This window comes from Lemur catta, chromosome 19 (genome assembly GCF_020740605.2).
Source record: "Lemur catta isolate mLemCat1 chromosome 19, mLemCat1.pri, whole genome shotgun sequence".
Taxonomy (NCBI): domain Eukaryota; kingdom Metazoa; phylum Chordata; class Mammalia; order Primates; family Lemuridae; genus Lemur; species Lemur catta.
The window spans coordinates 32566507-32588938 of NC_059146.1; the positions used below are offsets into that span (position 1 = coordinate 32566507).

Here is a 22432-nt window from a genome sequence, read left to right on the forward strand (position 1 = left end):
ACCCAGCAACTTTTCTAAACTACACAATCTCCATGAAAATAGTTCTTTTTTCCCTGATTCCTACACAGTCATCCCTTGTGACCTAAGACCTGAGTCACAGTCCTTTGCCGGTAGAGATGATTTTAGTGATGCACAGACATGTCGTCAACTGGCATTGAATGGATACCCTGAGAAGGCTGCTTTTTCCTTCTTTCTGGCTGTTGCTGGAGAAAGTCTTGGTTTGGGGATGAATCTTTGATGCCTCTCCTAACTTACGCTAATTTCCCTTTCCGAGGGAACAGCCCCCAACTCACAGCACAGGACAGGCCACATACGCTTATTGGAACTCATAGCATTATTTTGATTTCACTGTTGTATTTTGATTGTTGTAACTTATTTGTGAAAAGTGAAACTAGTTTTCCCTTTTATAAGCAATACATGAGTCTCTTTCTGAAGAAATTGATTTTAAGTAAACAGAAAAGCAGTTTATATGAATGGTCACAGCAAATGTCCCCTTAACACTGATCTATGTCAGGCCCTGTTCCAGGCACACTCTGTGCTCCACTAATTTAATCGTCACAGCATCCCTTGTGAAGTGTGCATTTTTTCCCAAAGCTGTTGATGGGACTCAATTCTTTCCTCTCTGGGAAGCTGCTGCCCAGAGATAACAATGACATTTTTTAGCATGGGTTATTGTTTTAATGTATTTGTTTATTTGAAATATACCTTATATTCAGTAAAATGTACAGTCCTAAGTGTCCAGCTCAATGCATATTTGACCTGTATCCCCACCCCATTGCGACTTCCACTCAGATCAAGCTATGGAACATTCTCAGCCCCAGCAGCCTCCCTCGGCTGCCTCCCAGTCAGTTCTCCCGAAAGGCACCACTCTGCTTAATGACCTCCATCCCCATAGACTGGATTGGCCTCTTGAACATTCCATAAATGGATTCACACAGTGTGCACTGCTTTTTGCCTGGGACCTTTTTCTCGACATCCTGTTTGTAAGATTCATAGCACAAGGATTAATTTCTGTCCTGACAGCATTGATGCAGATGTTCCCCGGTTTATACAGACTCCCTTTATCTCACTTTGCACCCTCACAAATCATAGCTCCAGAATAGCAGAACTCCCCAATTTTTCCAGATCAAACAAAAACAGGTCAGAAAGTGTCAGTCCATTTAGGCCAGTACTTTTCAGTTCTCCCTAAGCACTTGGAGAGCTTTTAAAGCTATTCGTGTACAGGCCTCATCAGAGATTTTGTTCCATTTGGTCCACAGTCAAAACTTGGCAGCCCCAGATGGTTCTGATGTCCAGGGAGGTTGGGACCCACTGACTTAGGTTGCTTAGAAGGTAGCTTCTGGAATGAAATGTCACCTTCCCAGGGTCCCATGATTGTGTGTAAAGAGGGAAAGGTTTGCTCCTGAACAGTGTTGGGTTCTTTAGGATGGAGATCAAGGCGGATGGATCTCACACAGACAGCTATCACTACCCTCTGTAGACTCTTGGCCCAAGAATGGTGTTTGTGCTCTTGGTTTTCAGGTTAGAAGTCATTATGTTCTTTGCATGGATGGTAGAAACCTCGTTGTGAGATCTCATTCTTGCTCTTGAATATTATACTGAATATAGAAGTTAATTCTTATCTTTACCTAAATATTGCTATCCTGTTTCTCCATGATAGGGAATCCTCTTTCTATGCCAGAACTGATGTATGTGCTGAAATATGATCAAGAACGTTGTGTGGTGAAGAGAAAATTCTCCTAAAGATCCTGTCTAGGTGAGTGGCCAGGAGCTCAGCAGGTGGGGGTCCCTGCACGGTGCAGACTACTAGGGAACCTCCTGTTAGGAAGAGGGAAGCCTCTTGTTGTGATCTCCCCAGGGGTTTGGGACCCACATAGCCCTTGGACCTATCTTCTTTAACCTCTTATACTCTTCCCAGCTATTGGGGGAGGAATAGGTTGTATTAGGTAAAAATCAGGCTCTAGGCTCCGTGTCTTTGAGCTCAAGTTAATGTTAACTACCGTAACACAGAAACTTCATCATACCAGCATCTCAGTATAGGAAGAATATTTGTTTTTGTGTTTTTCCTTTCCTCATTCACGCCAAGATCCATGCAGGTCAGTGGGAGCTGTGTACCACACAGTTATTCAGGAAATAAGAAAAATTCTATTGTCAACATATGGCTTAAGTTAAAGCTTCCTTAGCATTATCTGTCTGGCGGAGAGAAAATGAGAGAGAAAAGGAAGGAGTCGTACCCACTTACACACATGCATTCCTGTTGCCACTCTCTTAACAAAAAGTGAGCACTGGCCACACCTGCATTCTCAGGGCTAGAAAATGGTTTAGCCGGTGCCCAAGGAGAGGAGCAGATAGGTTTGGTGAACATACTCAGTTGGCTACGCTTAGCCTACATTCAGAAACATTTAGAAAGTGCTGGTAAAAATAAAGCCTACATTAACGAAATGATGGTAATAATAGTTTTATCTCACTGGATTATTGTAGATTCCACATGTGAAATCATGCAGTATTTGTCTTTCTGCGCTTGGCTTACTTTGCTTAGCAAAGTTCATCCATGCTATTGTTTTAAATGACAGAATTTCCTTCTTTCATCATGTATATAAACCACATTGTCTTTATCCATCCATCTGTTGATGGACACTTAGGTTGACTCTTGCAGATAAGAGTCTTTCTTCTTCTACCAATTTCTATCACCACCTATACGCTGCATCCCACCATTTCCCACGTTCTTCATCCATCTATCGTCTGTGTATACATGCATTGTTCTGTTTGTCAGACACTCAAAAGCAGCCATTTCTCCATGTCTCCCTGCCCCTTTTGTCTGTAAAACTCTGGGGTGTCTGTTGGCCTCCTGGGCTACTGAAGGCACATGGGAGCCATCACTGTGTTAGTTGGCACCACTGTGGATTGATGGTCTCCTGTTCTGGTAATCTCTTGGGCTGCACAGCCAGCTGCATGTTTCTGGCCAACCCCTCCTCAGCTCCTTGGAGTTTGTTCCAAGACTTTACCCTTTTCCTCAGTCCCACATCTCAATGTGAATGTCTCAAAGGCACTTCTGATTCATCATGCCTAAGGAGGAATTCATGATCTTGCCCACTCCTCCCACCTCCCCAGTTGTAGTGAGTGGCCCTGCCCTCCAGGAAGTTGGGAAGGCAAGAAACAGCCTCATACAACAGCTCAACCTCTCAACCCAGCCAATCACCATCAAACCCAACATCTAGCCATTCCCAAGTTCTGTTCATTTTACATCATACACTTCTCCTGAATCTATTACCTCCATCAGCTCAATCAGCTCCACCACTAACACCCTAGTCCACACTGTCATCATCTCTTGCCTGATTGATGCTAACAGACTCCTAATTGATCTCTGCAAATCTGCTGTGTGCTTCTGGCCAACTCTGTCTCCAGCATCAGCTGTCTCAGACACACCTTATTCTAAACCTTCACTACACCTACAGCTGTTGATGTCTCAGTATATGACCAAATTCATTTGAAAATATGATTACTTTCCTCTTCAACATCAGTGGATTCACACTGGAGTGAAGCCCTGTGAAGATAATGAATATGTAAAAACGTTATCAAGAGGGCAAACTTCACTCAACACTACAGCACCCATATTGGGGAGAAGCCAAAGTAGTGTATCTAATCCGTGGAAGCCTTCAACTGCAGGTCACATGTCACAGAGAACCAGCATGTTCACACTAGTGAGAAGGTCTATAAGTGCAGTAAATGTGGAAATACCTTTAGAGACCATTCTCATTTTATCCAGTTGGGGAAAAGACACTGGAGTGCAAAGCAGAAAATCCTTCTGTGACAGCTCTTCCTTAATTGACACATGAGAATTAGTGCTGGGAAAAAGCCCTATAAAGGCAGTGAATGTAGAGTTTCACCCACCACTCTGCTTTTGTCTTGCACCATAGGACATTGGAGGAAAGTCTTTTGAGTGTAAAGAAGGAGGGAAAGCCTTTTGTGACTAGCTGTCCTTAATTCAAAGCAGGTGTCACACTGGGGAGAAGCCCCATGAGTGCGGTGAATGTGCAGTTGTAAGCCTTAGCTCACCCCCCACTAGCCATTGAAGGATTCATAGTGGAGAGAAACCTGGGGGGGTCTTTCCCATGTGCGCACACTTCAGTCGGCTCCGGAGAACTCATACTGTGGAAAGACCTTTTGAATATAACTTCTGTGGCACATCATTCAGCCAGAGGAATAATGGTACTTGCCATATGAGAATTCATTCAAAAGATTAACCCTATCCTCCCTCAGGTGATTTTTCTATCCTCTAGCCATGGCTTTCCCTGTGTCTGAATCCTGCATCACAGCAGTTGGAGGCCCTCTCTCCCCCAGATCATACCTTGGTTCTCAGTGAGGGTCCTTTATTTTCCCTATTTGCAGATAACATGATCTTACATATAGAAAACCCCAAAGATGCCATTTAAAAAACCTGTTAAAACTAATACAGGAAGCCAATAAAGTTATAGGATCCAAAATCAATATACAAAAATCCATAGCATTTCCATATACTAACAGTGAATTACCTGAAAAAGAAATCAAGAAAACAGTCCCATTTACAATAGCTACAAAATAATAAAATACTTCAGAATAAATTTAACTAAGGTAGTGAAAGATTTCTACACTGAGAACTCTAAAACACTGGTGAAAGAAACTGAAAAAGACATGAATGGAAAGCTATCCCGTGTTCATGGATTGAAGGAATTAATATTGTTAAAATGTCTATAGTACCCAAATCACTCTACAGATGCAACACAATCCCTATCAAAATACAATGACATTCTTCACAGAAATAGAAAAAAAAAAAAGCATCCTAAAATTCATATGGAGCCACAGAAGACCCCAAATAGCCAACGCAATCCTGAGCAAAAATAACAAAGCTGGAGGCATCACACTACCTGACTTCAAATCTATTGTAACAAAAACAGGATGGTACTGGCATAAAAACAGACACAAAAACCAATGGAACAAAATAGAGAGCTCACAAATAAATCCACGCCTTTAGAGTCAACTGATCTTTAACAAAGGCACCAAGAATGCACAATGGGAAAGGAATAGTCTCTTCAGTAAATGTGTTGGGAAACCTGGATGTCCACATGCAAAATAATGTAATTAGACCCTTATTTCATACCATACACAAAAATCAACTCAAAATGGATTAAAGACTTAACTAAGACCTAAAACTGTGAAGCTACTAGAAGAAAACAAAGAGGAAAAGCTCCATGACATTGGTCTGAGCAATGACTCCCCAAAGTACAGGCAACAAAAGCAAAAATAGACAAATGGGATTACATCGAACTAAAAAATTCTATACCACAAAGGAAACAATATAGTGAAGAGACAACCTTTAGATTGGGAGAAAATATTTTCCAACTATACATCTGATAAGGGGGTTAATATCCAAAATATATAAGGAATTCAACTCAGTATCAAGAAAACAAATAATCTGATTAAAAAATTGGCAAAAGACATGAATAGATATTTCTCAAAAGAAGACATACAAATGGCCAACAAGTATATGAAAACATATTCAACATTACTAATAATCAGGGAAATGCAAATTAAAACCACAATGAGATAACCACCTCATACCTGTTAGAATGGCCATTATCAAAAAGAGAAAAGATAAAAAGTGCTGGGAGGATACAGAGAAAAGGGAACGCTTGCATACTGTTGGTAGGAATGTAAATTAGTACAGCAATTATGGAAAACAGTATGGAGGTTCCCCCAAAATATAGAACTACAACCACCATGTGACCCAGCAATCCCTCTTCTGGACATATACCCAAAAGAAATGAAATCAACCCCTAGTAGAGATACCTGCACTCCTGTGTTCATTGCAGCAGCATTCACAATAGCCAAGATACGGAAACCATCACAGTGTTGATTGAGGGATGACTGGGTAAAGAAAATGTGGCATATATACCCAGTGGAATAGTAGTCAGTCATACAAAAGAATGAAATCCTGTCATCTGCAACAATATTGGTGAACCTGGAGGATATTACGTTAAGTGAAATAAGCCAGGCACAGAAAGACAAATTCCACATGATCTCACTCATGTGAAGTCTAACAAAGTTGATCTCATAATCATTGCGAGTAGAATGGTGGTTACCATGGGCTGGGAGTTTTGCGGGGTTGGGGAAATGTTGGTCAAAGGATACAAAATTTCAGTTAGGAAGAGTAAGTTCAAGAAATCTATTGTACAACATGGTGAATGTAGTTAATAATATGTTGTATTCTTTAAAAATGCTAAGAGTGGCTATAAAGTGTTCTCACCATAAAAATAATAACTATGTGAGGTAGGAATATGTTAATTAGCGAGATTTAGTCATTCCACAATATATATTTAAAACATCATGTATATGGTAAATACATCCAATTTTATTGTCAATTTTTCTAAAAAAGAGACTTACAACATTAATGAATTTGTTCCATAACAATATATGTGTTCTTGAGGCTATACATGATAATTCCATGTTTTTAACTTCACAACAGAATATCAGTCATGTTTTATACAGCTAATGAGCATTTTTTTAATCCACAGGTACACCTCTCAGATCCACATTACTTCTGTCATCACAGATCTTTCACCTGGGATCGCTTTCTACCATCCTTGAATAGAATTTCCTTAACTGAAAATTTCATTTTATGCAGGCTAATTTTGCATTAAATTTTTCCTTTTTGGCCTGAAATGGTTTTTTTAATGTTCTTTGTTCAAAGACACTTCTGCTGTGTGTAGAAATTTCAGTTAGCAGTTATTTATTTCTTCAGCACTTTGAATTGATCCCTTTCACTGTGTCCCTGAATCACAATTATATATTGAAAGTGAGTGGTGACAAATCAGTTATCATTGTGTTCATAGCTTTCAAATCTATGAACAGAAATTCTAACATTGAGATGGAGGCAATGACAGGAGGGGATTTGGGATTGTCACATAAAAGAGGAGGTAAGAGTGTGTAGGAGAAATAATATACAGTCATCCCTCAGCATCCATGAGGGACTTATTTTAAGACCCCCCACAGATGCCAAATGCACAGATGCCCAAGTCCCTTATATGAAATAGCATAGTACTTGCATATAACGTATGCTCATCTTCCCATATACTTTAAATCATCTCTAGATTACTTACAATACTTAATACAATGTAAATGCTATGTAAATGGCTGTTGTGTTGTATTATTTAGGAAATAATGACAAGAAAAAGCAAGTCTGTATGTGTTCAGTACAGATGCAAACCATCTGTTTTTTCTGAATGTTTCCCAACCATAGTTGGTGGAATCCATGGATGTGGAACCCACGATTACCGAAGGTTGACTGTAATGGGTATCTGGTAACCAAACTGATGGGTTGTGCTAGAAACTGACTAGATGCTCGGGAATCCCTTTTTCTCTTCTGGACGCCCAGCTTCCCTGAAACGACATTTGGTGCTCACTTGGGACTGCAGGTTCAGGTAATGGGCTGATTAAGGCTTGATGAGGACAGTGCCTTGTGATTCTGAGTCGGTAAACATCAGGCTGTGCCACTCGTGGTCAAGCATGTGTATGCAGGTGTGGCTGCCCTGAAGGCCAGAGGGAAGGAAGGAGGGAGGTGAAGTCCCTGAGGATTAGAGATCAACCGTGACTTGTCAGCTGCTGTCACATCCTTGAAATCCTGTTAACTCCACTTTCCACTTTGGCCTGAAGGCAGTAGCCATGATGTTCTCAAGTGTTGAATCAACTGGCCTTTAAGAATTCATCGTTTTGGTAATAGGCTTACCTGTAGTTTAGGAAACTCTCCTCCATGGTCTATTTTTAAAAATAAAAATTTAAAAAGGAGCTAAATGGTACAAAGGTGCATGCACTTCCATGTAAAAATTTTAATGATTACCTCTGAGGCTACTTGCTGAATTAGAGTGACTGTATGATTGTATTTTATATTTTGACAAATATCCTAAATGACTCTTGCAAGGAGGATATCTCTGACTTGCTCTCTCAGAGCAGTGCATGTGAGACTCTTGTGATGATGATGATGATGATAAAAATAGCTACTAATACTATGTATATAGTGAATAGTAATTGTGTGCCAGGCCCTGTGCAAAGCACTTTTTATATGACTTCCGATGAGGTGTGTAGCGTTATTTTACCTACTTTATTCACTGGGTTTTAGTGAGTGTCCCCCCTTCTCAACCTGGAGACAGCGTCAGAATTCTCTGTGCTTGCGGAAGACAGGCCGCCGGGCCCCACCCCCAGAGTTTCCGATTGACTAGGTTTGGGTGAAGTTGCCCCACACCTGGAAGGAACACAGGCTCCCAGAGGCCAAGAAGAATCTAGACAGGCCTTGCTGGGTTTCCCCACCCAGTCTATCAGCAGCAGATCATACTCTTTTTGGGCAACCACATTTCTACACAGCTGTTTATATTATATTGAACCTAAGCATAAAAATAGACAGTTTCCCCCGTATCTGAGTTTTCATTTTGAAGGGTCCATATATACACGTTAAATAAATTTGTATGCCTTTTCTCCTGTCAATCAATCTGCCTCATGCCAGTCATTTTCACTGAACCTTGGGCCCCTACACCTGTTACTGACCTTTCAGCGTGGGTCACTGCCTCAAGTGGCCGTGGAAATCTGTGTGCGTCTCCTTTAAGCGGACGCAAAGCCACGCCCCCCGGCCCCGTAGGTCGCTGTTTCTCAGGGAACAGGAAGTGCGCTCCGGGTTCCACCCGGATTGAGGTCCGACGCGCCATTACCCAGAAGGCAGTGCCCGCAACGCCGGAGGCGGGCGCCGGCGGCTGTCGGAGGCGCAGGGGGCGCTCCCGGCGGCAGCGGGCGGGGCCTCGGCGTCGTGCTCCCGGACGGCGTTGGGCGGGCTGGAACGCTGGGCGGCGGCTGCTCGCCTTGCCTTTTGAGACCGAGCAGGGACGGACCGTGAAAGAACAGTACCCGCTTACGCTCCTGTGCTAGCCGCGACCCCGCCCCAGCAGGATTGCCCGCCGAGTGCTTTTCGGGGCTCTGTCCCCGCAGCGCCCGGAGACAGCGCCTCGAGTCTTGAGGGCAGTTCGCACCGTGGAGACTGGGATCCGACGCCGCCCAGGGCTGGAGCGAGGGTCGGCTGAGCCCGCCCGACCGGCTTCCGTCGCCGCCACTCCAGGCCTCGCTCCGCCCGCTGGGTCCGATGGCGGCGCCGGCGTCGGTGAGTCGGGCATTCGCAGGCGAGAGCGAGCTGGGTCGCCGCCCGCACGGTCCCTCCGATGTAATGTAGGGGATCCTGGGACTCCACGCCTTTGCCTTCTGATGCTCTTGGATCTGGAGATCCTGGAGGGGGTGGGGAAAGAGGACAGGACCGATCACTTCCAAACCCAGGGTCCTGACTCCAGAGGGTAGAAGGAGAGGCCCCCGTGACAGTGTACAGGAATGTGTGTCTCTTGGAGTGTAAGCACACAGCAGGCCCCAGGTTACTCTCCAGCATGTCACTGTGTTCACTCAGCATAGCCCTGATCTCCTTCGGGACTTGTTTATTCATTTTCCCTCACCTGGGCTGCTCTCTAACTTCATTCCAGCCGTGTTCGAGGGTCCCTTCAGAGAGTTCTTCCCTGGTTGTCTCATCTAAAATCTCCTAATCTTTGTAGTCCTGTAATTCTTGTTGTTTTCTAGAGTCTTCTGATGTTAGCTTGCTGGTTTATTGTTGAGGATCTTTCCCCAAGCCCGGAATGAGAGCTCCTATTTTCTTTTTTTTATCCTGGAGCCTAGTGCAGTTCTGGGCCTGTATCACTTACTCAGTAAGTGATTGACGAATGGAAGAGTCTACCTTCTGGGGCTCCCATGATACTTAGATTTAATCTAAACGCCCCACCATGACTGCAAACTCTCTGTCCAGGCCACCAGACCATTGCCCCACCCCCTTCCATTCTTCTCTCCTGAACATGCTAAGCTTGCTGTCCACTTCTTTCTGTCACATTGTCTCCAGGTCTCTGCAGGCTGCCCCTTGAACGTGTGCTGCATTGAGCTTTCCCAGGGTGTTACGGAGCAAATAAGAAAGATACTAATAACAAAACAACAAATAATAGCTGGTCTTCATTGAGCCCTTGATATGCACTGAGGGACAGTTTGTGTTTACTACTTCATTTAATCCCCTCCTGCTCAGAGTAAGATTCTTTCATTTTCTTTGCTTTACAGAAGAAGAACTGGAGACTCAGAAAGATTGTTAACTACCCAAGGTCACACAGTTCATAAGTAGCAGAAACACATCCAGCATGTTGACCACAAGAGCCTGCATTGTTTAAACAATGCTCCACTCACAGTGGGCTGGGGGACCCTGAGGGTGATACCTAAAGTACACTTTGCAAGGGGAGGGTACAGGCCTTGTCTCTGGCAGGTGAGCACGGGAATGAAGGGACTTTGGGGTATCTTCCAGGCAAAGGGAACTGCGTAGACAAAGGCATGGAGTGTTTTTTGTTCAAGGAGGCATGAGAAGGCCTGGGGGGTGCCAAGAGCTCTCTTCACCTGCTGAGATGTATCTCAGGGCGGTGAGATTGTGTGGTCATCTGATGGATCCTCATCCCATGCTGCCCAGCTTCTTAGAGCCACAGCCTGCATTGTCTTTGGCAGCTTGTGTTATCTGGTACTTAAGTAATGATACCTTGGGGAAGTGTGCTGACAGTGGCTCAGAAGGAAAAAGAATGGGCTGGTAGTTCCTTGTGGAATCTTCCAAGGCGTCTGCAAGTCCCAGCTGCAGCTTGTGGGCAGGGAGAGCTTGTTTGAGCCCTGCCGAGCCCCAGGCGGTTGGCACCTCTTCAGGTGCTGCTTCTGTAAGGCAGGTGATGAGGGCTCTGCTCCTCTGTCCTCTGCCCCTCTCCTGCATCTATGGAAATATTTCAGGAGTGGCTGACTTGATTTCAACTGTTGAAATGATTGGACATGCTTCTTGCCCTTGACCCTTTGGCTTCCCTGTGGTCATTGAAGAGTATGGGGATTACACCCGTAGACTCTGGGTCAGATGGCCCTGGGTTCCGATCCTGCCTCTGTTCATTAGACGCACAACTCTGAGTGACCTGACTCTGAGCCTCAGTTTGCTGATTGTGAAATGGAGACGATGATGGCATTTACCTCATGGGCTATGGGATGATTAGTAAAATTCACAAGCACACATTGTGATGTGCTGGGCACTGCAGTGTTTGCTTAGTGAACATTTTCTGTATAATTCTCACAACAATCTGGTGAAGTAAGAACTATTGTACTGATGTGGAAATTGAGGCTCAAAGAAATTAAGAGACTTCCCCAAGGTCACACATCTGTCACGTGTTGATTCAAGAGGCTGGATTTAAACCCCAGAAGTCTGGTTTCGGACCCGGAGACTTCAGTTGCTTCAACACAGCTCGTAGAGCCCTCAGGTGCCACCAGTGGGGACCAGCAGGGTCAGCTGCTGCTGCTGCTGTCGTCATTGTTTGGATTGTTATTTTTTTCCCTCACTCCTCTAACATCCCAGAGCACTTAGTGTCTGCTCCTCACAGTCCACATGGGATTATCATTGTCTGTGTCCTTCTCTGATGGCTTCCCACGTAAGAGGCTTTCTCTCCCATCCCTCTGTATTCTGGCAGGGGTACCGTCTGCCTCTGCAGAGCTAAGGTCTTAAGAGATCCTCAGAGGTTCAGGCCTTGGGCTTCTCTGAACTTCCGCCAGTAACCAAGCAATAGGCTCTAATTCATCTTATAGCTGCATAGCCACCCTGTCACCTCTGTTTGACTTTCAGACCTTGGTATCATTTGAAGATGTGGCTGTGACCTTCACTGGGGAGGAGTGGGGACACCTGGACCTGGCGCAGAGGACCCTGTACCAGGAAGTGATGCTGGAGACCTGCGGGCTCCTGGTCTCCCTGGGTAAGGCCTTATTTCTGTCCCATTTGGGAGACCCATAGCCTCTTCCATTACATCCTCTTTCTCTAGGCCTGAGGGTTGAGACGGCTTCAGGAGCCCACCTTCCCTTCTCCCTCCAGCCGCAGGATGCTGTGATGTGATGTCCTCTTGTTTGGTTTCCGTGTATCTCCATCAGGGATTACCGTGTAAGGAACACAGTCCTTCTCAACACTTTCATCCCAGTGTAGCACACGCTGGCCTCAGTCTGACATCCTCGGTTGAGTCAAATGTCCTCACAGCCCAGTTAGCAGGACCTGTGGGGAATGGGAGGTTCTCCAAGAAGGGAGTGATTTAGGCAGGCAGTAAGAAGGTATTTGTCATCCGTGCTACCGGTATCTTTCTAAGCAACACAATCTTGGCTGAAAGTCTTCTTTGACCACTGGTACCTGCACAGTTGAGTTGACCCTTATTTCTTTCAGGCCTGTGTGTTGCTTCTCTGCTGGTACTGGAGATGATTTTAGAGGGTGTGTAGACACATTATCAAATGGTGTTGCTGGCCATCTGAGAGAGCTGGGGTTTTTTCTTTCTCTTTCCTGCCTCTTGATTGTTGAGTCTTGGCTTGGTGTTGAGTCTTTTAACACTCCCATAGCTGTTGGCTAAATTCCTCCTCAGCAACAAGAATAGTCTCAAACTCCCAGCCTTGAGCAGGTAACATAAGCTTGCTGGGACTTAATACTGTTATTTCGATTTCATCATTTTTATAGTAACCTTTCATGTAAGTGATGTGAACTGATATCTGTAGAGCACTTAGAACAGAACTGGGAACATAGCAAATGCTACCACAGGTATTTGTTATCAAATGAATAAATCCCAAGTGTTCTCCCACCTAAACCTTTCTTGGCCAGTTTACCCACAGATTGGTCTGAGTAGGAATTGAGTGGAGGCTCAAGGTCCCACTTTTCCCAGACATTACCTCTGACGAGGCTCTCCCAGCCTTGTGTCCCCCCAGTCTCTCCCCAGATGTCAGTCACCAGTGAAGTAAGTACAATGTTCTTTATGACAGTTGTGACTAATTGAAAGGAGAGGTCTGGGGAACGGCATTCCAGGTGGAAGGACCAACACAAGCAGAGCCCCTGAGGGGGCAGGGAGCTTGATCCTTAACAGAGAAGGAAGGCCTGACTCACCTTTTCCACTGCCCCATCTCTGAGCTCCGTGGCTTATGGCAGACATCAGTGACACTTGCCAAGTGACAGCTGGATGCATTCTGGCTGGCAGGACAAGACTTTGCCATGGGTGTTCTTGTGGGTCCTGGTGCCTCAGTCGTTGACTTCTCTCCAGAGTCTTGTCTTTTAACCTCCACATTTTGCAAAATGTCTGGCTACATGTAACAGAAGACCACTTTATGCTGATTTCACCCTGAAAAACTTGTACTACTTGGCCTAATGGGAAGCCCTGAGGTGGTGCCATTCGGGCACCAAAATCACCTGGGGAGCTTTGAAAACTACCAATTGTCAGTCCTTGTGCTCAGAGATTTGGTTTATTTTGTTCTACCTAGCATTGCTAGGGAGTCTTAATGCACAGGGAGGTTGACTCCTACTGACTTAGGTTAATTAGGAAATATCTTGCAGAGGGTAGGGGGATGATTCCTCTTTCTGGGTTTCATGGCAGTATGTTAATGGTATGTACGCCTTTAAACTTCAGACTTTTCCTTTTGTCTTTACCTATTTACCATGTTTCATTTATTTCTCCTGCACAGGGCATCCTGTTCCCAAACCAGAGCTGATCTACCTACTGCAGCATGGGCAGGAACTACGGGCAGTGCAGAGAGGCCTCCCCCAAAGCACCTGTGCAGGTGGGTGGCCGTGAGTCTGGCAGTAGGTGCCATGGGTGGCTGCTTTTTGTGGTGTTGGGTATCCTGGAGTCCTCTGAACTGTGGTCCCTCTGTCTTCCCACCCTCGACGCAAAGCCTTTGCCTTTACTTATGTGAGAATATGGTATATTAGATAGGAGACAGCTTCTGGGCTTTACTGACTTACCATTCACGAGCCTCAGGACCCCAGGGACGTTGCGTGGCCTTGCTATGTCTTTGGTGTACAAGTTAGGCTGAGTTAATGCTAACTGCTGTGGATAAACTCCAAAATCTTGGTAACTCAAAAGATTGAGTCTTTTTTTCTCATTCCTGCAATAGTCCAACATGGGTCAACAGGAGAGCTCTGTACCACATATTTATTTAGGGATCAGGTACATTCTATTGTCAGTATGTGGCTTTAAGGTCGCCCTGGCTGAGAGGGCCAGGAGAGAAGGGCAGTAGTCACATCCGCTTGCGCACACACACTCATTTATATTTCTCCTGTGTGGGCCAGGAGTCCAGGCACAGCTTAGCCGGGTCCCCCGCAAGGCTGCGGTCCTAGGCAGCTCACAGCACGTCAGCTCACTTCTCCAAATCAAACAACTGTGAGAGACTCTGGCAAGATGGATGCTATAGTCTCGTAAAATTACATATATTTTATCATGTACATTCCATCACCTTCGCTATATGCTGTTCTTTAGAAGCAAATCCAGGTTCTGCCAACATTGTAACGGAGGATATCATAAAAGGATGTGAACACCATGAGTTTCGTGCTTCTTCACAGATTTCCTGCCTCTTCTGTGTTTTCATCCCCTCTCTAAATTCAGCATTAAAAAACATGAAGTTTCTGGCACTTGGCAGAAACATAAAATTTAAAATTGCTCTGCCTCTACAACAATATCTAAATATCATTGATTCTGTTTCACCCGAACAACCTAGCTTATTGGAGGAGTTCTCCCATTGTTGGAAGAGACATCAACATAGGACCTGTTCTTTACTATTTTCTTCTTTCATTTTTGTACTGAGGTGTAGTTTACACATAGTGAATATGTAGATCTTGAAGGTTCATCTCTATGAAATTTTACATATGTATAAGTCAGAGAAACCACCACAGCAGGTCAAGAAATATGGTATTTCCAGCACTTCACAGTCTCCTTGTACTCCCTCTTTGTAAGTGTCTCCTTCTACAAGAGATCATGTTTAGACTCTGTCACCATACATTAGTTTTGAAGGCATATAGGTAGAACCCCATACTCTGCCCTGTCTGTCTTGTTTTGGTAATCGTCATGACTCAGATGCATTCACGTGGTTGCATATAGCTGGAGTTAGTGCATTACTATGCAGTCTCATTACATGAATAGACTACACAGACCCATTTTTCTATTGCCAGACATTTGACTTGGCCTCCATTTTTAGAATATTATGAAGACTACTGCCGTGAATGTTCTTGATCATGTTTTTTGTTGGATGTAAACTTCCATTTCTGTTAGGAATATACCTATGAGTGGACTGGCTGGATCACGTATAGGTATGTGATTGGCTTTACTCTAAACCACCGACCAGTTTCAGAGTAACCGCACCATTTCACACTCCCAGCAGCCATGCGAGAGAGTCTTCATCGTTCCGCATACTCCTGAGCGGTTGGTTATCTTTTCCTTTACTCTTTGAGGCCCAGTAGTGGTGTTTGTTAGCACTACAGCACGAAAGTGCTCTTACTCAGGTCACTGGTGCCATCCTGATGGCCAAATGCAACGACTGTAATAATGAGAATAGACAGCGGTCTATACCTTACTGAACATTTATCCTCTGCCGTGCACACGAGTAGTCTACATGCTCTTCTCATGTTTACACTCATAAAAACTTGCAAGGCAGGATCTGAGAGTCACCCAGTTTTTCAGATGAGGAGATTGAGTCTTAGAAAGGTATGTGAGTCTGCTCTGGCTGCTGTAATAAAATGCTATAGGCTGGGTGGCTTATACAACAGAAATGATTTTCTGTCAGTTCTGGACACTAGAAGTTCAAGGTCAGGTTGCCAGCTTGGTTGGGTTCTGGTGAGGGCCCTCTTCCTGGCTTGCAGATGGCCGCATTCTCACCGTGTGTTCACGTGGCCTTTCCTCGGTGCGCACACAGTGAGAGAGCTCTCTGGTGTTTCTTCTGACAAGGACACTAATCCCGTCAAGTCAGGGCCCTACCCCTATGACCTCGTGTAACCTTAATTATTAATACTACCATAAAGGCTCTATCTCCAAATGCAGTAGATTGGGAGTCAGGGCTTCAACATATGAATTTGGGGGGAACACAAACATTCAGTCCATAACGAAAAGTTAATTTGCCAAGAACATTTAGCTTGGCAGAGGCAGGATTTGAAACGAGATATTCTGGCTCCATACCCCACACTCTTAACCACGATGCTCTGCTGACTTTCACTTCAGCAGAAACTCCTTTCACATTATGCTGGAGCTTTTATAGCATTTATGCTCTTGTTTTCTCCTTCCCTCTTCTGACTTGACCTTCACTGTTGTCTTCTTACTCTGATCACTTCTTCACCATTACCCTCAGCAAGCATCCCCCGGCCCTTTTTATGCTGTGCGCTTTCTCTGGGTGCACTCACTCGGGTTTGTGCTGTCAGCTTCATCCCGAGTGCGGTAGGTCTCACAGTGCAGACGTGACTAATGCGCACTGATTGCTCACTCGGTGCCTGGTGCCTTGTCAAGCACTGTACACGTGCTGTTTACTTCATCCTCACCACAGCCCTTTCACGGAACCTTAAGGAATGTGAGTGGGTCACAGAGGTAGTATGGGGTATTGCTGGAATTTCACGCTGAGGTGTTTGTTGTCAGAGACCCTGAAGTTACCTACAATTCTCTGTAGGCCCTCTGACTTTTATAATTGTCTTAAGGTGCACAGATGTAGAAGAATTATAAATCACGGTTTATGACACATTGTCATTGGTCAATGCATGTTCTGGGTTTTGTTGTTGTTGTTTTATTTTCTTTCATTTCATTTTGTTAATGTATTTATTTATTCATTCCCCTTTAAACAGATTGTAATGAACTCCTACGAACCCTTCACCCAAGTACAACAAGGTTGCCTCCCTCCTCCGTTTGTTCCCACTCTCGTGCTGACTCCCATGCGTAGACAGCACTTTACTTTGGATTTGGTGTGTCATTGATTTATTCTGTAGGAAGATTTGGGGGGGGGTTGGATAAATATAGGCTATTCAGATATTCTGTTTTTTTCTTGTGTCAGTTTTGGTAATTTGAGTCATTTAAGGAATTTGTCCACTTTAATTTATCTACCCATTAATTTTTAAAATTGTTTCATCTTAAAGTGGTAAATTTTAGGTTGTGTATATTTTACTACAAAAAAGTCATAAAAATAAATTTAAGATACATTCATATTGTTTCATTGTACTTATGTATATATGTGTATTTTGCTTTTTTGTGAACATTATAAAAGGTGTATTGTATTTTATATTCTAGGATTTTCACTCTTTATCAATAGTATGTTAATAAGATTCATGATGCATGTAGTTGTAGTTCACTCATTTTTTTTCTGCTGTAGTCAGTTGCATGAATATAACACATTGTATTTATCCATTTTCAGGGATAGTTTGAAAATGTTTGTTTGTAGTTTTTGTTCTTGCAAACAATGCTGCCATGAAAATTCATATACACGTGTCCTCATGCACATGTGTAGGAGTTTCTCTTAGTAAGGTTCCTGGGCCTGGAATTTTTGGATCATAAGGTAAGCAAAAGGAGAACTTTACCAGGTGATGCTCTGTTGTTTTCTAACACGGTTATATCTATTTACATTTAACTTGCATTGTCGGAACAATTCCATGGGTCCACATCCTCTCCGATACTTGATATTGTCAGGTTCTTAAGTTTTTTCAATCTGGTAGGTATAAAGTGGTATCTCATTGTGGTCGTAATTTGCTTTTCCCTCATTACCGAGAAAGTTGACCACTTCTTCATGTGTTGATTGGCCAACAGATATCTTCTGTGCAATGTCAGTTCATAGTGTTAAGTTCATTTTTTATTTTGGGAGTGCAGTGAAGTTCCCAACCATAACTGTGAGTTTGTTTATTTCTGTTTCCATCTCAGTTTCTGATGCATGTATTTTGAGGCTCTGGTGTTTGGTGCATACAGATTTAGGATTGTTACGTCTTCCTGGTCTTTTTATCATTATGTACTCCCCCTCTTTGTCTTATTGTCTTTGGTCTGTAATTTGCTATCTGATGTTAATGTTACCACCTTTGTTTGTTTGCCTTTTTGTTTTTTATTATATTTGGTCAAATTGACAAGTCTTTTGTGATTAATGCTTTTGTATCTCGTTTAGGACATCTTTCTCAAAATCTATTCATGCCTCTGACAGTTACATCATAATCGGTTAGGAGGTAATTCTGTGTGTGGTGTGAGGTAGGGATACAACTTCATTTTTCCCCATATGGCAAATAATTTTTCTAGATCCATTTATTGAATAGTTCCTTCTTTTCCCACTGGCCTTCTCTGCTACTTCTATCATACATCAAAGTTCCATATATATACATTTCTGAACTGTCTCATTTAATTTTTTTCCCTTTGTTTATCTTATATCTATGTATACATCACACTGCCTCAATGTATATAATTTCATCACAATACTGAATCCTCATAGAGCTGGTCCCCTGCTTTATTCTTCTTCAGAGTTGTCATAGTCTCTCTATAAATTCCACAATCAGTTTGTCAATATCCATGAAAAACCCTATTGGGATTTTATCTGATGGTATATTGAATTTATAGATGAATTGGTAGAGAATTGACAACTTTGCATTATTAATCTCTCTTTTCATATAGATCTTCTTTAATGTGTGAAGTTTTACAATTTTCTTCATCTAGATGTTACCTATTTTGTGTCTGTTCACCTAGTTTTTATTCAGACCTAGAAGACTCAATACGTTCATCCAGTTGCTCTCACCTTCCTTCACTTTTACACAGGCTGCAATCCTGAGATCTGATTCTTCTCTGTCCCTTCCTGCCCCTCTGTCCTCATCCCCACCATCGTCTTAACCCTGTTCACTTGCTTGGCATTCAGCACTCCCTCAAGACTCTGAATCTTTGTACTTTCTGTCTTTGTCTGCTGCAGTTTTTTCCATAATTCCTCTGTCTGGGAATTGCTACTCTCCTTTATAAATAAACTCACATCAGCTCACACCTATAATCCCAGCAGTTTGAGAGACTGGGGCGGGAGGATCACTTGAGGCCAGGAGTTCAAGACCACCTTGGGCAACATAGCAAGACCCCACATCTACAAAAAATTAGCCAGGTGTGTTGATGTGCACCTGTAGTCCCAGCTACTTGGGAGTCTGAGGCAAGAGGATCTGTTGAGCCCAGGACTTCGAGGCTGCAGTGAGCTATAATCATGCCACTGCACTCCAGCCTAGGCAACAGAGTGGGACCCTGTCTCTATTAAAAAAAGAAAGGAAAAAAAAACAAATAAGCTCACATAGCACCTTTTCTGGGTAGCCACCACTGATCTCTTTTTGTCTCCTATCTGTGCCAAGTTGGGTGCGCCTCCCCTGTGTTGTAGCACCTTGAGAGCGCCTGTCTTAGAGCACATTCATTACACACACTGTGCCCACCCTCCCTCGTTTGGGAGAGTGACGGGGAGTCTCCACTCCAGATTCTCTGTCCCTTGTCCCAGCTCTTCCTCCTGGGTTTCCTTTTAAAGGTGTCAAGAGTTCAGGGATTTAGTAAAGAAAGAAATTGCAAACCTTGCAAAATTGTAAAATTGCAAAAATGTAGTAGGCATCATCAGAGGTGTTATTTTCATCTTCTTCCTTATACTAAAGTAGTGATTTTGTGTGCTCTCTGTTGATGTCACTAATAGATACCTTTTTTATATTGGATTTCCTTCAGGTGAAAAATCAAAACCTGAGACCACAGAGCCTACTGCTTCTCAGTTGGCCTTCTCCAAGGAATCCTCTTTCCAGGAACAACTGGCACGGAAATCCTCAAAGGATTCCAGGTTGGGGAAAGCTAGAGATGAGGAAAGGCTATCAGAAATGCAAGGAGGGAACTTGAGGCCAGGAACAGACCCCCACAGGGAGCTGTGCCCTGGGAAGTTGAACCATAAATGTGATAATTTGGAGACAGATGATAGTCTTGGTTTAAGGGTTTTACAGGAACGAATCACTCCACAAGATGCTCTCCATGAACATGCTTCTCAAGGACCAGGAAAAGGCCCCATGATTGATGCAAGGAATAACCCTTACAAATGCAAGGAATGTGGAAAAGGGTTTAGCAAGAATTGGGCCCTTATTCGGCATCAACAGATTCATGCTGGAGTGAAGCCTTATGAATGCAATGAGTGTGGGAAAGCGTGCCGTTATATGGCCGACTTCATTCGACATATGAGGTTTCATACAGGGGAAAAACCATACAAGTGTATTGAGTGTGGGAAAGCCTTCAAACGCAGGTCTCACCTCACGGAGCACCAGCGGATTCACACCGGAGATAAGCCCTATGAGTGCAAAGAATGTGGGAAAGCTTTCTCCCACCGCTCTTCTTTTATCCAGCATAATATGACTCACACTAGAGAAAAGCCCTTTTTATGCAAAGAATGTGGGAAAGCTTTTTACTACAGCTCTTCATTCGCACAACACATGAGGATTCATACTGGAAAGAAACTCTATGAGTGCAGTGAATGTGGAAAAGCCTTTACTCACCGCTCCACTTTTATCCAGCATAACATGGCCCACACGGGAGAAAAACCCTTTTTGTGTAAAGAATGTGGAAAAGCTTTTTGCCTCAACTCATCCTTCACTCAACACATGAGGATTCACACTGGGGAGAAGCCCTATGAGTGCAGTGACTGTGGAAAGGCCTTTACTCACCGCTCCACTTTCATCCGGCATAAGAGGACCCATACTGGAGAGAAGCCCTTTGAGTGCAAAGAATGTGGAAAGGCCTTTTGTGACAGCTCTTCCTTAATTCAGCACATGAGGATCCACACTGGCGAGAAGCCCTATGAGTGCAGTCAATGTGGAAAGGCCTTTACACACCATTCTGTTTTCATCCGACATACTAGGACCCACAGTGGAGAAAAACCCTTGGAGTGCAAGGAATGTGCAAAAGCCTTTTACTACAGCTCTTCCTTCACTCGACACATGAGGATTCACACTGGAGAAAAGCCCTATGTTTGCAGAGAATGTGGAAAGGCCTTTACCCAACCTGCAAATTTTGTTCGGCATAATAGGATCCACACTGGAGAAAAACCCTTTGAATGCAAAGAATGTGAGAAGGCCTTTTGTGACAACTTTGCCTTAACTCAGCACATGAGAACTCACACGGGAGAGAAACCCTTTGAATGCAGTGAATGTGGAAAGACCTTCAGCCACAGTTCATCCTTTACTCACCATCGGAAGATTCATACCAGAGTTTAAAGGATAGAAGAAGGCCTTTTGCAAGTACGTTCACCTCAGTCAACTTCAGGGAACTCATACTGGTGAATACCTTTCCTTTTGATTAGAATTACTGAGGAAAATCTTTTGGCCAGAGAAATATCTAACTCAGTATCTGAGAATTTATACTAAAGAGAAACATCATAATTGTCATTCCTCTGAAAGCTTTTTAATGGCAGTTCATCACTTGTCATCCAAAGAAGTATATTAGACATTGACCCACTATAGAGGCTTACACTATACCTGAGAATCATCCAGGAGAGAGACCCAGTGATTATCATGCATTTAGGTAAAATATCAACAACAACTTTCGTCTTATTATACTATAAATCTGTCTCAAGAGTATTTTAATAGAACAAGGAAAGGTGGAGGAAGAGACTTGGAAGAGAAAGGAGAAATAAATGCATGCATGATTTCACTTTCCCCATTAAGTTTATGACAATTTGTCATTTGGAGAGGTTGAGGATGGGGTGGGCCTCATCCCCTTTATGTGTTTTTTATCTGTACATCCAGGGTCAGGAAAGTTGGACCATTGATGGCAGTTCTGCCAACATTTGTTAAACTAATTTTTTTTCTAAAACATGGTTGTCTCTACTCTTTGGGTAACGTAAATCTTTGTGCAAATATAAAAGCTTGAGTCATGAAGTACTTAGACACACACATATATACACATACATTTTATTATATGCAATGAATTCTTGTTATTGATGTTAGTTATGTTCTATGAATTTGCTGTGCACACTGAATTAGTGAATGCTGAACCATCATTGTGAGGAGAAATGACCATTAGGTTCTGTAAGCCTCTGGTCCAAACATTTTCATCAACCTGTCACTATGTAACCTTCTTTTATGGGTGTTTTCTTTCTGTTTAAAGACACTTTATCTAATATATATTTCTTTAAAACTTATAATTACTATTTTTTATAATAAAGTATTTTAATTTAGCATTGTTGTATAGTGTACTCTGCTGTATTGTTACTGTACTGCTTTAACTCTTTCAATTATATACACACAGTGCACACATACAGTGCTCATACACAGTAAACACAGTAAACACTCAGTGCTCATACACAGTAAATAGTACTGTGAACACATAGTCCATGCTGTACAGTACAGTCATGCACATAAAGATAGTCCTAGAAAAAAATTAAAATTCTGTTTTTGATAGAGCTACAAGATATGTGATGGGACAACATACTATGTGCTTACATTTCTTGGCTTTGGCTTGCCCCAAGAAAACCAAGGGAGAAGTGGGTGGAGTTTATTCTGCAGAAGAGGGGTTTGTGAGGGTGGCATGTTGAC

At 43.2% G+C, this 22432-nt stretch overlaps 1 protein-coding gene across 1 annotated transcript; it reads left to right on the forward strand.

Moving 5' to 3' along the window:
* The first annotated feature begins 8809 nt into the window (after positions 1-8809).
* On the forward strand, positions 8810-22072 carry ZNF599 (zinc finger protein 599). The gene is made up of 4 exons (XM_045532392.1): positions 8810-9178; positions 11735-11861; positions 13594-13689; positions 19587-22072. Exons 1-4 carry the CDS (start codon positions 9161-9163, stop codon positions 21110-21112), a joined length of 1767 nt encoding a protein of 588 aa, XP_045388348.1. The 5' UTR covers positions 8810-9160; the 3' UTR covers positions 21113-22072.
* The last annotated feature ends 360 nt before the right edge of the window (positions 22073-22432 follow it).

Excerpts from the sequence above, each read along its gene's own strand:
- ZNF599 (XM_045532392.1), top strand. Across the intron at positions 11,862-13,593 it reads CGGGCTCCTGGTCTCCCTGG|GGCATCCTGTTCCCAAACCA; the intron begins GTAAGGCCTTAT and ends TCTCCTGCACAG. Across the intron at positions 13,690-19,586 it reads CCCCCAAAGCACCTGTGCAG|GTGAAAAATCAAAACCTGAG; the intron begins GTGGGTGGCCGT and ends GATTTCCTTCAG.